We start from the raw sequence: 17370 nt of genomic DNA, 5'->3' as shown, positions 1-17370 counted from the left end.
GCTAGGGTTTAGAGGGGCTTCCTGATTAGTGCAAGAGGCTTTGCTTGATATGACCTAGCTATATATCCCTGCTCTCTCACCTATTAGCTGTATAATCCTGGGCAATTTATCTAACCCCTAGGGACCTCAGGGCCCCCATCTTTAAAATGGGGATAACAGTAGTACTTAACTCAGAATTATTGTAATAAGCACTAGTTAATACATTGAGTCATTTAGAATGAACATTAAGCCCTATATTATGCATTAGCTTGCATTTATCAAAACCTACAGCAGACTTTATCTCCTGTAAGCCTCACAACCACTTCATAAAGTGTGGTTATCTCCATTCTACAAATTAGGAAACCAAACTCTAAGAAGCAAGTGATCTGTCCAGGGTCACTCGGATACAACTGAGGGCTGCCTAACAAAACCAGCTCCTAGAAAATAATGCAACCAATCAACCTCTGCCGAGGCGTGATTTAAATCGCACTAAAATGTGATTAATTCATTTTACACGGTGTGGCATTTGACCAGAAAAGAAAAGTACACCCATGCAAAAGCAGGAGTCTCCCATCCATCATGTCTCAGGCTTCCGCCCGGGCTGGCGGTAAGAGCCGAGCGCGCTCGGAAGCGCCCGCCTCCCTTCGGCAACAATCGTCAGGGGGCGGGGCCCGTGTTCCGGCACGTTCCGCGCAGGGCATTGTGGGAAGGGCGGCCGGTGCAGCCGCAGCTGCCATCTTAGCGACTCCTTTCCTTGCGGCCTTCTCGTTGGAGGCGGCCTTCTCGTTGGAAGTGGCCTCCGTGGCGGCTGTAGACCTCAGAAAGAAGCAGAAAGTCAGCAGGTCGACAGCGTTCCTTCCTCCGGCCTCGAAAGGACCATCAGTCCGCTTCCGAAGGCGGAGGCGAGGGGAGCTGGGCGCGCGAGGGGGCCGAGGCCAGCGGTTAGAGCGTCTCCCGGAAGGATGGGCCGGTCCCGGAGCCGGAGCTCGTCCCGCTCCAAACATACCAAGAGCAGCAAGCACAACAAGAAGCGCAGCCGGTCCCGGTCGCGGTCCCGGGACAAGGAGCGCGTGCGGAAGCGTTCCAAATCCCGGGAAAGTAAACGGAACCGGCGGCGGGAGTCGCGGTCCCGCTCGCGCTCCACCAACACGGCTGTGTCCCGGCGCGAGCGGGACCGGGAGCGCGCCTCGTCCCCGCCCGACCGCATCGACATCTTCGGGCGCACGGTGAGCAAGCGCAGCAGCCTGGACGAGAAGCAGAAGCGAGAGGAGGAGGAGAAGAAAGCGGAGTTCGAGCGGCAGCGAAAAATGTGAGTGCCCGCGGGGGGAGGGGCCGAGCTGGGATGGCGGGGACTGGGAGGGTGAGGGGCGGGGCTGGCGGGGAGAACGGGGGGCGCGAGGCTGGGGGGCGCGGGGACCGGCCTGAGAGGCTGAGGCGTGACGGGCATCCTGGGCGTTTGGATATCCTGGGGTGGGACAGGCCCACGAGCTGTCTGGGAAAGAAAATTTGAGGGCATGAGCAGTAAAGGCTTGAAGAGGAGAAAGCGATTTTGGCGCGAGTGCGGAGGAGAATCCCGGAAGTAGGGGTGGAGTTCAGAGAGGGGTCGTAGAGCTACGTTGGCGAGTAAGGCGGGGAATGAGCTAGCCTAAGGATGTGGAGGGTGAGCGTTTGCAGGTCCACCTGCCAAGGGCAGAGAAAGGCATTAACCCGTGGGATGCAAATCGCAGCTGGCTACAGGCATTCTTCTGTTGAAGCTTAAATTTGGGACAGCATAAGTACTCTCAGGAATAAGACACTTTAGGTGGCCCACCAAAAAAGTGCATTTTCACTTTAGTATGTTCCTATTGTTAAAAGGTTGCTTTTCTTGCCTTGGGCCTACACACACACCAATTTTTTTTTTTTTTGAAACTTAAAAAACAGAATGCATAAACCTTAAGTGTACGTACAGTACGATGAATTTTGACTCTAGAGTTGAGCTGTGAAACCACCACCCCAGTCAAAGCCTACCTCTTGTTTTTTTAAAGTTTTGCTTTATATTCCTGTAAGTAAACATGCAGTTTTGTTTTCTTTCGTACTAGTTGAGAAGATTTGTGAGTGCTTGCTCATATACAGAATTTTTATTTGGGGAAAAATAGTTACAGTAAGGTCCTTTACTTGAAATACTGTTTGGATAAAGTCATGTTTCTGAAAAAGAGTCAACTCTCAAGTATCTCTGGATATAAAAGTAGATGTGGATAATCCGAAATTAAGGATTTTGTTGTATTTTTTTAAGATCATGATACTCTAGTGGTCTGGGTATTCCCAAAAAACACATTGAAAAGTACAGTGAGCAGGTGTACTAAGTCCCTTTTTAATCAGCCATCCTTGTTCAGTTCTTCCGTGAATGTTTAGAAAGTGCTCATGAGACAAGAACGGTGGTAAATTTATGATTTTCCTAAGATGAATTTATGTGTACTGAATTGTCTGGGGTTTTTATATTTTTCTGCATTTGGGTTTGTATTTTGTAGATTTTCCAGCACAGCCTGTTTCTAAAAGCAAAGTTACTAAGAGGTAGGGGACTGGGCCACTAATATTACAGAGGAAGCAGTACCTGGAGCTGTTTTGCTGCCAACATTTCTTTAAAGCATGTGCAACTCTTTCAGTTTTCTTGTCCTTAAAATGATCTGTGATATATTTGAAAACAAAGTTCAAGTAATTGTTTTACATTAAAGCTTGATTATGTAGAATCCAGCTTTTTGATATGGAACAAAACCCTTAACTGTAAAGCTATAGCTCAAATAACTATCAATAGATAAACATATCTAAAGGTACCTAAGACATCCTGAGATAATTTGTCCATGTGAAAACAAAGGAGCTCTCCAAAGACTAATGCACTAGAAAACGAAGACTTTTAGGAAAAATAAAAGGAAGCTTGATATGGAAAGACTACTTAGAAGCATTTAGCAAGCTATATATGGAAAGCCCAGAAGAAATCCAGGGATGAGATGATGGGTAATAGAGTATATAGTTCTAGATTGAAAGAAGAAGAAAGCTGCCATTAGTATATAGGAGGGGGAAGGGAGCAGAACTAAATTCCTACATGCCATGCAGTAGGCCCTACTTAATATTTCTAATGCCTTCAAGATAATGCAAAGGAAACAGAAAGATACAGGTTTTGGAGCCTTGGGAATAGAGGGAAGTAGTTGTCAGTCTGTTTATTGAGCAGTTGTGTTAGGCACTGTGCTAGGTGCTGTTAATATAAAGATGATTGGTCCCTCTCCAAGATCTTGATCTAGCTTGAAGACAGATAATTAGATAGGTAATAATACAGTGTAGTAAATTTAGTGATAGTAATATAACTTTATAAAGGAAGTGTCCTGGGTGGGTAAGTACTTTAGTTGTCCTAAAGAATGAGTGGAGGATATAAGAATCCGAGACTGTCAGGCTAGGCATAGGATACATGTGGACCAAAGAAGAGAGCCTTCTCCCCCTACTCCTGCCAGAATAAAGAGAATGGGAGAAAATGATCTTTAAGTGGAAAAATAAGATGACTGTTAGATGAAAATAAGAAAAATAAGATGACTGCTTAGAACATGAAGTTCTGTAAATACTATAGTCGTGGGGTGACTAGGAGGTAAGTAGAGGCTGTGAATCATGGCCAGGTAGCTACCATGTGTTCAGATACTGATTAAAATGTTAGAAACTTGGTGAATAGTGGATAAAGGAGAGGAAAAAGGGATAAGGGAGTTTCTACGTGGGGCTTCCACTTGGGCACTAGTTTTGGATATGCTGTACTGAGTTTATCCAAGGCTGATAATCGGGGACTGAAGCCTAGAGAAGCGGGGGGGCGGCGCTTCACTTGAGTCAGTGAAACCTGGAGAATTATGGCATGACCCAGGGAGTGTGTGGAGAGAGATGAGCAATTGGCAAGAGACTTAGAGAATCTTTTGGAATACCTATATGTGCAGTTGGGAAATGAAGAGAATGGTGGAAGCAAAAAGAGATATAGAAGAATGCATGATGTCAACTGTACTTTCAAGAAGTCCAGGGTTAGGTGGAGAGAGACAGTGAAATAAAAATTGTCTGTTGGGTTTAACCAATTAGGAATTCTTTGGTAAGATTGGAAACCAGATTGCTTTGCCACTTGTAATTCTGAGGCCTGCATCTGAACTTGTTTTCTTAACTGTGGAAATGGAGATAGATAACCTGTCTTGTTTATTATGAAGATAGGAGATAATATATTTAAAGTACCTAGACAGTACTTGGTACATAAATAATGTTATTTAATATAACTTACATACATGCAGCCACACTGAGCCTGGTGAATTTAAGAAATGATCTTAGCAGTTATAATCTTAATGCTTAAAAGGTAGGCCTTTACATTTAACAAAATTTTTCTCCTCATTTTTGAACAGCTAATTCACATGGTTCAAAATTCAGTTCAAAAGATCTCTCATCCCTGTGTTTCAGCCATTCAGTATGGTTCCCTCTCACTCTTCTGCTACACCAATATTACCATTTTCTTTTTGTTTTGAGATGGTGTATGCACATTGTAAAGGAATGCATGTTGTATTAACTGTTGAAAAAACAGATATCTGAAAATGACTTGTAGCAAATCAGGAAGTTATTAATGGTATATAAACTTATTCTAGCCTGTGATATCTAGGTTTGAATATCTTTAGTGTTCAAGTGCATGACAGATTAAGAGCTTTCTAAATTAAGGATATCTAAACTGAACTAGGATTTGTATGAGTGCTTCTTAGAAATAGAAGAATACTTGAACAGCTCATTTTGAGAGCAAAGAAGAGCTTTTATGAGCAGATTCAGTATATGAACTATGTATTTTTGGAGGTTAGGCCCCCGAGAATGCTGGGACACAAGACCTAGCTGATGTTAAGAACTTTATAATTTTTTAATAGTTATTTCATTAGTTACATCTTTACCTCTCTAATTTGTCCTGGAGAAAAATGTAGGATAGTATAGTGCTTAAGACATTAGCTTTGGAGTTTCCCTGAGTTCAGAGTAATAGCTCAACAACATCCAGCGAACTTCAGTCCAGAAACTTGAACTCCTTAGCTTTAGATTCCTCAGTAAAAATGAGGGTATTAATACCCACCTCACAGGAACAGTTGTGAGATTTAAATAATGACATGGTATATAAAATTCTTGGCACAGTATTTGGTACCTGTTAAATACTAGCTAAATGCTGTTTGCTAATAATTGATTTCTAGAATTCTAGAAGTAAACCCCTAGGATTGAGTTCCCACGTTTTAAAGATGTTTTAAGATACAGTATCAGTTGCTCTGTATGGAATAATACTCTTGTTTAACAGTGCTGAAGTGCTTTATCCTCTGAAGTGCTGTACCCTTGCTATGTTGACCATTTTAAAGTTGATTATGACTAGTGCTTTTAAAACACCTGAGAACATGAAGAAAATAGGAACCTAGTATTACACTATTTCCATTGAAAAACTTGAAGATTTTTATTTAACCCTTTCATCAGTCGCACGGAATGGATTCAGCAGAGGAGGATGAGGAAGAGATTGGAGGAAAACATGAACGTGACAACTCCTAGGGCAAAAGTTTTAAGGAGTACATAGGCTATTAGATATTAGATGATGCATCTTTTGCAAGACACTATTGACCGAAAATGTTTAGTCCCCTCACCCCAAGTAAGCTCCAGTGTCTCTTATGCGAGTTAGCCTAAAAGTGGCTTTATCATTGATTATGACGATAAATTTGTCAATCAGTAAAGATGAATGCATGTTTAATTCAGTTGTATATGTGCCGGTTCATTTCTGAATTCAGTTGTGTATGTATACTGAGAAGGGATAAAATGATACTGAGCTTTTAATTTCTTTAGCACTGGTTCTAAAAATTGATTTTAAATTTTTTTCTGATTACTAAAGTAGCATTTTTAATTTTACCAAGAAAAACAACAAAAATTATATTTTCTCTAATACTTTTAGGGAAACAGGTCTACTGTGATGCCCTGGCCTTGCCTGTATTTACACAGGACAAATCAGCAAAGCTTACTTGCAGTCATGGTGGGGTGCCTTGCAATTCCTGCGGGAACAAAGGGGAGAGATAAGCAGCCTTGTGAGAAACTGCACTAGGCCATTTCTCATTCTCCACTATTTCAGTTGAGCATGGGACTTTCCACTTGCCCTACCCTTTCAGATATAAAATCCACTGAGCTGCAGTTGGTTAGAATTGACTTCTTAGCTGCAGACTGATTTACAGCCGGTACTGCCTGTGATCAGTGAAAATAGGAACAAGGGGCTGACACCATGCTGATTTGTCTTTTGCTGTAAGTAAATTTATTTGGCTCATTTTCTCCTTATTGATGAAATCTGTGGAGATATGGTCCTGTTAGCCATTGTGCTTTTGCTTAGGGATGGCTTGATTACCTGACAAAAACCCTGAATGTATATCAGGTTTGTTTCACCTTTACCAAATTCCTAAGTTGGCAGATGCTAACCTAGGGCCTTATCCTGTTTTTCTTCCTTTCCACTTCGTGTGGCAAGTTTTAATTGGAACCGTTTTATACTATCCTTCCTTTGAATAGTCAGTACTGTGGTCCACTTAGCATTGCTAATTAAGAGTTGCATTGTACTGTTTTTGAAATTTTGAATATTAAGTTTCTTACCCTTTCTCTACATTTACTAATTTCAGAAGAACCAACTAGCAAAAGTATGTGAGGGGTGTGTGTATATACTTTTAAAATGATTATGAAAAGTTTACATACACAAAGGTGGAATATTATATAAGGATTTACGTACGCATCATCTGATTTAGCAGTTGTCAGCTTTACTTGTTTCATCTATAATATTTCTCTTTTTACCTTTGGATGAAATAGAGAAACAACATTTTATTGAAATGTGGTTTTCCATTAAAATCACTGTCTGATTTTCTGTAGATGCTCCTGGTGATTTTTAGCATTGGGTCTTATATCTGCTCTCTTTTATTGAGCAGCCATAGATAAAAGCTTATTGAAACTACCCTAATATTTGATTGAAAAAGAAAAGGAGCATTGTAAATCTTAGGCTTGAGCATAGTAAATCTTAGGCTTTCATATCCTTTTTTTAAAAAAAAATTAGTTTTGAGAAGGAGGTATTAAGAAACAACAGAGTCCTCAGAATGGGTATTGGAAATACCTAGGACCTTTAGGGAAAATAAGCTCTCTCTAGTAACGGCTGTCTCCTTGACAGAAAAATGTAGAGGATAAATGTAGAAACCAAAATGAATGAGAATGCTAAAGACACATTCGTGCTAGTATGTTGGCACCCGTGAATAAGTAACGGGAGTTGAGAATGAAAGCCCTTGGGTGGGAATTGAATCACCCCCAAGAATAGAGTTGAGTTAAAGTGAATTGAGATATTTCAAGGTCACTTAGGAACTGTAAGGTCTTTACCAAACAGATAAATTGAATGACTGTCTCATGTATGTCAAACAAGTCATTAAAAGATATAAAAGTTGCAGGTTTTAATCAATTTTGTGGGTTGTGAGAAAAGTTGAAGCATTAATAAATTGACCTCAGGATTTAGATACACTGCAGGAGCCTCTGAATTTATTCATTTAGCACAAATTATTGTCTCAGTGCTGGTCAGTAGAAATATAACGTGAACAGTATATACAATTTAAAATTTTCTAGTTAGCTACTAAAAAGAAACCACTGAAATTAATTTTAATATATCCTCAATCTACCCAAAATACTATCATTTTAACACCTAATCAAATAAAAATATGAGATAATTTACATTCCTTTTCTTTATACCAATCTTTAGTTCAGACTGGACACATGACTAATAGCTATTGCATATCATTGGTATAAAATGTTCAAAGTTTCAATGGTGGTACCTAGATAAATGCAAATATTTTCAGTACGGAATTTTATTTTGATTAAATAAGTTTATGATATCAAAGTGGAATTAAAATAAAACATGCTTCACTGAACTGAAAATGTATTTTTAACTTTCTACTTCCCATCTCTAAAGGAGCTTTTAATTAAAAATCAGTTAACAAAAGGAAGAAAAGGCACAGTAAAGGATATAAAGTTCAGAATCTAGGTTGGTCATAATTTCAGTAAAAGCTAAACACTGCTATTATTTCAGCAGTCTGAATCTCTTCAAGTCTGTATTTGTTCTGTCTTTGCTTAGAGGGAAGGGGGAAATTAATTCAGCCAGGCTGACTTGCCTGCTACATAATAATTTCTCCTGACTTCTCTGTAGCTTAACTCTTAGAGTGGATTGGCAAATGAGCAAATCCATGTATTTTAATAGTTTGTCCTCTCATTATGAAGTTGTTAGGAGAAGTATACTTTCTATTTCAGATTTGCTCTGTAGTTCCTAAATTAAAACTAATGAATTAGGCTATTTGTATTTATCAGTCTTTTTGTACTTAGAACATGGTAGAGAAAAAAACCAATTTTATATTTATTTGAATGTCTGTATCAGTTAACAGGTTATTATCTATCATTTCCTTAAATGTGATATGAAAACAAATTCTAAAATCATTGAATAATATCAGGCTTAATGGTTTGATAGACTTAAAACTAGTTTTGTTTAAATTCTTAGTTTTGGGCACATTTATAGCCCAGACTCAAGCCATGTATCAAAAACATTTGTACCCCCTTAATATTTTGAAGTAAAATTTAAAAAAAGTTTATTTTTTTATACTAAGTCATTTTTTTCACTGTTTGCTAGTCGGCAGCAAGAAATAGAAGAAAAACTCATTGAGGAAGAAACAGCACGAAGAGTGGAAGAATTGGTGGCAAAAAGGGTAGAGGAAGAATTGGAGAAAAGGAAGGATGAAATTGAGCGAGAAGTTCTCCGAAGGGTGGAGGAAGCCAAGCGCATCATGGAAAAGCAGTTGCTCGAAGAACTCGAGCGACAGAGACAAGCTGAGCTTGCAGCACAAAAAGCTAGAGAGGTAACGCTCGGTCGTTTGGAAAGTAGAGACAGTCCATGGCAAAACTTTCAGTGTCGGGTTGTGCCTCCTGCTCAGTTCAGAAAGAGATGGAATACAGACTATCTAATTCCTTTCTCATCTAAACTTACGTTGCTGCGAAAGTTAATTTTTTAGCCTATTCAGAAGTGCTGACTGATCCTTAAAAGTTACTTTCATAAAACATATTCAAGGATACTTTTGATTAATGGAACTGGCTTACATATTTGAGAAGTGTTTGAAACTTTTGCCATGGCTGCAGGACTTACATTCTTTTTTGGGAGGGTGGGGGGAGACAGGAAGTGGTAAAGGGAAAAGGTTAAAAATCCACCTGTGGTTATATATTCCTCTATTCTGTTTATCACTCTGTTACCTAGACTGTGAGAGGCTTTTTGCCTTCAGTCAGATTAAAAAGAGCAGGGCCTAACATTGAGTGACAGTACCTGCTTTTGATAAATAGGTTTTCTCACTCTTCTTTTTTCCCTTCTTTTATCCTTTACCCTCTCCCCCAAATCCTGCTTCAACAAAATGAACTAATTCTAGCATTCTGATCATAAGGCCCTCCATTTTCCTAATGTGTTTCAAGGAATCTTTTTAGGAAAAAATGTCCAGATTATTCATCCACTTTTTTAGTATCTACTAACAACTCCTTTTTTTCTCTAGAGAGTTATGAAGGAACAGGTTGTCCTTGTCTGGAGTCAAGCTAAACACATGATTTGTTTTATCAGCAGCTGGAGCAGAAGTTGAAAATGTCTTTCTGTGAGACAGTAATTTGCTACTGAAGCTTTATAGCTTGTTTGCACTGATTACTCCAGGATCCTAAAGCTTGGTGAAAGTCACTGAAACACTCAAGGCAGATTACTTTACAGCCCTGAGTGTCCGTCTATATAGTTTGTATAATGAATATGAATCCCATTGGTGTGTGATATAGGAAATCATAGGAAAATGTGTTTTCTTGAACTGAAATATTTGACTCAAAATATATGACTCATTGTCATTTTTCATCTTGGCATCATTGTGGACAAGTTGACATCATATTAAATTTCTTTGCTTTCCAGTAAACTTAGCTTTTAAAATGCATTTTCCCTTGTCCTGTCTTTAACTAGATGTACATGCTTATATTTATAGTGGATTTTATAGATTATAAAATTGAATGTATGAAATTTTTATATCAGTGCTTTTAATAACGAAGATATTTTTGGAGTAATGGTGCTGTCTTGTAGCGAGTTATTAATCATAGTAAGATTTTTTTCTCTTCATTTGCTTTTTGTTTCATAATAACAATTTTTTTTTTACACGGACACAACCCTCTGACAGTCTTTCCAAATATTAAAATCATTTGAATATGTATGCTGTGATCTGAACACTGCCCAAACCATCAAGCAATCTTCATATAGTTTGCATTATAAAATCTCATTAAATTCTCCAAGAAAAAATAAGTTACAGAATTTTATTTCCTGACCATGCATCCCCTGGATTCCTGAATTTCAGTTCAGATTGTAGATGACAATATAAGCTGCCTTTAGAAATCGTCAACATCTGAATGTTAAGTCCATTTTCCCCATGGAAGAAGCCCTTAGTTCCATGAAGTATGGATTACCATTTGTATTTTTCACTAACAGTAAATGTATTTTTCTTATTAATTGTTTGCCTTAGGAATGATGAATTACATTTTTTGTTCCTTCTTACCATAAACATCTGCATTCCTCAGCTCAGCCTTCCTTGTATGTTGTTTCTTTATAAATGGTTGAGCTGCTGATGCAGGTATTGCCAAGCTAACAGTACAAATCATTTTAAAGAGGAAGCTGGCGTGTATGGCAGCCGAGGAGCACACTCTGCAGGACACTGGACAAGACAGTAAATATTCAACTTTTAATGCTGATTAAAGGAGTATAGGTAAAGAATACGTAGGTATACATAATTGGTGAGACAAATATTCACTTTATTTATATTTTATATATTATTTTTTTAATTTGGTAAATACTATCCAGTTTTGTAGTTGTCCTTGTTGATTTGTGTGATATTAAAGTATTAGTTATAATTGCCAGGAAACTATCATTAGGGAGGGTTTAGTCGGTTGCTGTTTGGACTGGGAGGGATGATTTAAATTTAGTGCTAGAAACCAATTTTAGTGGCTGCACAGTTTATCATTTGTCAGACAGAAGGTAGCTATAAAGCTGCCCTGTAAGTCAGATCAAAAAAGTTCAGAGGAAGATTAGTAAATATTTATCAATAAAAATAAACATTTTATTTTTCTAACATCTTAACATGTCCTCCCCTTTAGGAGGAAGAACGTGCAAAACGTGAGGAGCTAGAGCGAATACTGGAAGAGAATAACCGAAAAATTGCAGAAGCACAAGCCAAACTGGTAAGTATAAAGCATATGTGAAAAGTGTTTTTGCGTTTTGCTTTATTTATTTATTTTCAGGTTTTGTGTTCTATAATTTGACTTATTTTTCAGGGTTCTCTCAGCCTCTTCAAAGTCTTTGAGGCAAGAGTAGAAATAAAGAGTTGACTAGATTTTTATTTTTAATCTGGAGAGAATTTGCAGTGGTTTAAAACAGATTTCCTGGGGAAATTGTAGTATTTGCTCTCTCCAGTTTTTTCTGTCTTAACCTCATTTACATTTATCCTATGTCTTAAAAAACTAACAACAACAATGAAAGCTTGGAGGTATTTAAACCAACTAATACACAGCATTTCACTTTGCATTAGTTGCTTTGTTACCAATCACTAGATAGAATAAATAGATAGTATATATTTGATAGTAAGTGTACTGGTGTAATAAATTGTATTTCCTACTTCTAAGTTATAATCTAACAGGAAATACACAGAGACTTAAGTAATTATATGATAAAGATGTAAATGAAGGTGATATAGAGCAATTTTGAAATTGCAATAAAGAAGCCAATATAAGAACATTGAGGCAATTTTTAAAAAAACAAAAACCTAATTTCTGTCACTTCTGTTTTTTCTTCTAATTATTATTTTTTTTTTTTTAGTATTCCTATGCATTTCTTGTTCTTTTTTAAGCACATGCTAGCATTTTTTAAATAGATTAAAGTTTTTAGTGTCTTGAGGGTTTTTCCATTTAAGTGTGTGAATATTTTTTGAAGTAGTCTCATTATGAGAAAGAAGAAAACTAGGATTAGGATTAAAGGACTATGGATATAAAAAATGCAGAACACAAAAGAGGCTAGTCAGGTATTATAAGGAAAAACTTTTTTTTCCCCGTGAGGATGGTATATGGGAAGGCTACCTCAAATTAAGAATATAAATCAGAGGCGGAAGGAAATTGACGTGGGGTTGGGGCCAGTTAGTAATATTTGTTACCCAGGAATGAAGGCATGACCCAGGAGGGACTCTTCGTGGTGGGGAGAACAAAGCAAGTTGTAAGCTCCAGTTATGTGATGTCAAAAAGAAATTGTGTAGCTCTGTCTGTAAATGCACAGAAAATAATCTGAGAGGGTCTAATTAAGACTGGATCCCTTTGAGAGCAGGAGTGAAGGAGGACCGTAGTTTATGTGTCCTATAGTTGATAAGAATGTAAAAAGTTAACATGGAGCAGTTAGTTTTAGAGCATGATGTTCTAAAAGATAGTGTACCCCAGATAAGAGACAATACTGGAAATATCCTAGGTAACTTAGCGTGGTACAGTGGTTTCTTAGTACATATCACTGTCCTGGTTATTGTGAAGGCAAGAATATGATTTATATTGGAAGGCCATGAATCTGCTTTCCCAAAGATAGACCTTAAAATTTACTTAGGTAGAAAAAGCAGTATAAATGTGACATGGATGAGTCATTTGTAAGATGTATTAATACATGCCTATAAATAAGATATAATAATGATTTTTTAGTGATTCTATATAAGAAAGAGAATCTCAGTGCAGGTAGGAAGAAGTAGTAAGAGGGAAATGGTAACTCTTAATTTGAGTTTTGAAGTTTGAGCTTTGGAGGGTAAATACAGTCTGGTTTGTCAGGCCTGGACATTCCAGAAGAGAAGAAAAATATGATTGATAGTTAAAACATTGAAGCAAAATTAACAAGCAGATAGAACTAGAATTTCCTATTAGGATAGCTATGGTGAGTTCAGTTTGTGGGTGTTCTAGAATCTCCTCAACTTGATACGCTCTGCCAAGATGTTGACCCCTTCTGACCTTGGGGTGGCTAGGGATATCTTGGCCTCCTCACATCCCTCTGACACCCTTCTTTGTTTACCCATAAAAATAAAACTTTTGATCGGTTATTACTGGGAAAAGATTGGTAAACATCTGGAGTGGTACTTCTGAAAGGGTAGCAGTAAGTGGGCAGTTTTTGTCTTTTAATCCTAGTTTATCAGATGTTAGAGCTACTTTTGTAAAATACAGTTGAGATTAATTACTAGAAAAATGAGGTCAAATTGCTATAAAAGTTTCTAAACACTCATTCTTGGTCTGTACTTTGGATCAATTCGGATTGGCAGTCTGCAAACTCACTTGTCTCAGGGCCACACGTAACACTATCACTGCGTGAGGGCACACAGATTTTGGTTTGATCTGATAGACTGTAGGGAGTGACTATTGTGATGGCATGTTGATAAACTTCAGTGAAAAGATGTCTTAGGGAAAAAGAGGCTTTCTAAAAGAAAATTTGGTAAGAATTTGAATGTATTTAATGCATTTGCTTAGTGTCTCATTTGCTTACTGTTTTCACAAAGTCAGATGCATAGGTAATGGTTGATGCTGGGGAAAAGTTTTATTTGCTTCTATTGTTAGTCACAGGCTGGCAGGCATGATATTATTGGTGTAAGGTGAGACAAAAAATGTCATTGTGCAAGATGACAAGACACACCTTGAGGTTTCTTTCATTTTTTTTGCCCTTTTCCCTCTTTGTCTCAATTTTGGGCACTGATCTTTAATCTTTATACATGTTTATTGGGAAATATTATATAAAATATATTGAAAGTCCTATGAAAATATTAGTTATTTGAGAAAGGAAGGGAGATGTAACAATGTTGTAGATAACATGGGACTTTCCTGGATATATCAGTCGTGGTAGTTTATCTTGTTGCACTAGTAATTGTTTGCTTCCTGACATAGTAAGTATGCTAGAAATGTGGACAGTTATTGTTATTTATGCCATAGAAAGCAAGAAGAATGGGAAGCATCTAGCCTCTAGAAAGTGAGGGAAGAGAAAGGGTGGCCAAACATTACCATTCAGAAAAGCAAAAAAAAAAAAAAAAAAGTAGACAAGGCATTAAGTGCTCTTGAATAATTTGATGTATTAATTGTGGAAACAAGGACAACACCATAAAAAATTAGCTAATACTATGGAAATACTTGGTAAGTGGTGTGGGTGCATGAGATAATTGACGTAATTACCCTGGGGGGGCTGGGAAACCTTCCCAGGGGCATTTCTTTGCTTCTCTACAGAGATTGGAATTTGTCAGGAATTTGTTAAAACTACTTTTCATTCAACTTGTGTAAATAGTCTTTTATGTCTCTCACTTTTTTTTTTAATTGGGGAGTTGGTCTTCTTTATTGATTTGTAAGAGATCATTGTATTATTTTTTTCATGGTTATAATATTTAAGAAATCTCCCTTATCCCTTCCCCATTCCAGGATACTTTCTTTACCAACCTGTCTTTTCTATAGTCTGCTTTCCACACAAACTTTTTAGCGTACATCATGTTGATATACTCCTGCTTCTACCACTATTTACTGAAACAAATACTTTCACATGCTTGCCGATGTTCTATTCTGCTTCCCAAAAGGCCTTTGCCCTGTTTCATTTCCTTACTATTGTCCACCTTCCTAATTCAATTCCACATTGTATATCAGGATATTTGGTTTGGCCACAAGAAGACAAAGTATTAATCAATACGTACTTGATTTGTGATGTCAAACAAGAATTGATCCAGATGTGGCTTGAGTTAGCTTTTTGGCAGATTGGTTCTTAGTTGTTAGTACCAGTAACACACAAGTATCTTCAAATATTTCAAGGGTAGATAGTTAATACAATGGAGATTTTAATTTTCTTTTGTTAAAAATAGCACTTAAAATTTTCGAAGTCTCCACAGCTTTTTTTAATGATGTGCTTGGTGAATCCCAGATATTATTCTGAAATTAATGTGAATTTTACTTAGAAAAGGAAGCAGACTAAAAAAGGATGACAGGTATTACTGTGGAGTAAAATATTCTTCTAGGACGTTGTGTCAGCAAGGAGAAAAACCCTCAACCAATCACCTGGTAAAGATTGTGGTAAAACACAAAGAATAGAACTTGGTTAATCTGTGTGTAAACACGTAAAATATAATAAGAGTCAGACTGACAATTTCTAATAAAATTATAAATAACTTGGTCAGAAGAAGGACAAATTAATTTTGACTGGTGGGTGGCAGAACGAGTTCTTCAACGTTTTAAAGTATTTGCAAATTATAAGTTCTAAATATACAGATCTCTTTAATATTGCAATAGTTTTCTCCTCACCCTTTGCCAAGTTCATCATACTATACCACTCTGTACCTCACCGGTTTGAGAGAGGAAAATACAGTGCCATGTTTGAAAGTTGCTTATATATGAAATGTGTTCCACATACTTAAGTTTGAAATAAATTAAGAGATAGCTCTGAAGAGTTCTTAGAAAAATGTAAGCAAGGATTTTTTTTTAATGAGTTTCTGTGATAAGCTGAAAAATCCTCTCCACCCCCCCCAGTATACCTATGTTTTAATGCCTGTATCTGGACATACTCTATATGGCAAAAAGGTGAGGGGAACCTTTGCAGATGTGACTAAATTAAGTATCTTGCAGTGGGGAATTTATCCTGGATTATCTGATTGGCCTTAAATGCCATCACATGTATCCTGTAAGAGGGAGGCAGAGGGAATTTTTACCACATGACAGAGAAGACGCTGAAGTAAAGACAGAGCAGAGAGAGATTTGAATATGTTGGCTTCGAAGAGTGGAGTGATATAGTCCAAAGCCAAGGAATCGTGGCAGCAACCAGAAGCTGAAGGAGTCAAGGAATGGACTTCCTCCTAAAATCTCCAAAGGGAGCATCTTTTGACTCAGTGGTACCGATTTCAGACTTTGGCCTCCAGAATAAATTTCTGTTGTTTTCAGCATCTAGTTTGTGGTAATTCATTACCTTAAAATGTAGAAGTGGTTTTGGAATTGGATAGTGGGTAGAGGCTTGAAGAATTTTGAGGCATGTGATAGAAAACACATACATTGCTTTAGAAAGACTATTGGCAAAAATATGGACTTTAAAGGTGCTTCTGGTTAGGGCTGAGAAGCAAATTAAGAATGTGTTGGAAACTGGAGAAAAAGAGGTCCTTTTTATATAGTGATGGAAAACCTGGATGAATTGTGCCCTTCAGTGATTTGGAAGGAAGGCAGAACTTATGAGAGCTTAACTTATTTAGCTAAGAAGAATTCTAAGTAAATTTTTGAAAGTGTAGCCTGGTTTCTTCTTGCTGTTTGTAATAAAATGGCAAGAAGAGTGAAATTGAAGAATGAACTTGTAAGCATAAAAGGAACCAGCATTTGGTGTTAGGAAAGTCTCAGCTTATCCAGATTGCACAAGATATTCACTCTTAGAAAAAACTTAGTCTAGAAGGAAGGCCAAGGGTGTGGCTAGACAACTTTGCTAGAGCTGAAGAGACTGCTTGTAATTCAGGTTTCTCAGCCATCTCAGGAAAAGCCAGGAATGGATGAGATTATCTAGGAAAGATCTGTGGAGGGCCCTCTCACCTAATGATGTGACGTATGTGAGGGACCTCCAAGGTTTCTGAAGATGTTATATCAACAGAAACACCACCAACTAGGAGAGAAGATAGGATGAAGGAAGGCTATCACACTCCCAGCAGAATCCACAGATATAGGAAAAGGTCACATGAAGACAGAGATTTGAGGATGTTAGCCTTGAAGATTGGAGTGATGTGTCCGCAAGCTAAGAAACCCTGGCAGCCACCAGAAGCTGGAAGAGGCAAGGAACAGATTCTCCTCTAGAGCCTCAGAAGGAATGTGTCCCTGCCAACCCCTTGATTTTGTTCTAGTGATACTGATTTTGAACTTCCTGCCTCCACAATAACTTTCTGTTTTAGATTATCCAGTTGTGGGAATTTGTTGCAGTGGCCATAGGAAATTAACACTGTTGGAAAAAGAGTAGGGCGTCTTACAGTAGGGTGAGCATATGTAAGTTGAAATGACATAGTACTTAGAATAGCTAATAGTGTGTTGTGTGCACACATTTTAAATGAGAAAAATAATGGCACCAAATGTAAATGTTAAATATTTTAATTTGAAATGGTGGAGAAGTCAGGTAAGGATTTTCAGTGAATGAGAAGTGGTTCCTGATTGTTAAGATAAAAAAAAGCTGGTTTAAAACCATGGGCTGGGCGCGGTGGCTCACGCCTGTAATCCTAGCTCTCTGGGAGGCCGAGGCGGGCGGATTGTTTGAGCTCAGGAGTTCGAAACCAGCCTGAG

General features: G+C 37.8%; 1 protein-coding gene across 2 annotated transcripts in view; it reads left to right on the top strand.

Annotated features, from left to right (window-relative positions):
• The first annotated feature begins 682 nt into the window (after positions 1-682).
• ARGLU1 (arginine and glutamate rich 1) overlaps positions 683-17370 on the top strand; it is a 22160-nt gene continuing 5472 nt past the window's right edge. Inside the window, exons 1-3 of one of the 2 annotated variants that reach the window (XR_001137195.1) lie at positions 683-1288; positions 8663-10760; positions 11188-11271. Coding sequence is in view for 1 of the 2 variants with exons in the window: in XM_012637945.1 (XP_012493399.1) it covers positions 942-1288; positions 8663-8888; positions 11188-11271 (657 nt within the window). In the remaining variant the exon portion in view is untranslated. The remainder of the gene's footprint in view (positions 1289-8662; positions 10761-11187; positions 11272-17370) is intronic. The other variant, XM_012637945.1, reaches the window with a different exon arrangement.

The sequence above is a fragment of the Propithecus coquereli genome, unplaced genomic scaffold (assembly GCF_000956105.1).
Source record: "Propithecus coquereli isolate 6110/MARCELLA unplaced genomic scaffold, Pcoq_1.0 Scaffold125, whole genome shotgun sequence".
NCBI lineage: Eukaryota > Metazoa > Chordata > Mammalia > Primates > Indriidae > Propithecus > Propithecus coquereli.
Note: the sequence above shows the minus strand (reverse complement) of the source record. Positions and strands in the feature narration are given on the sequence as shown.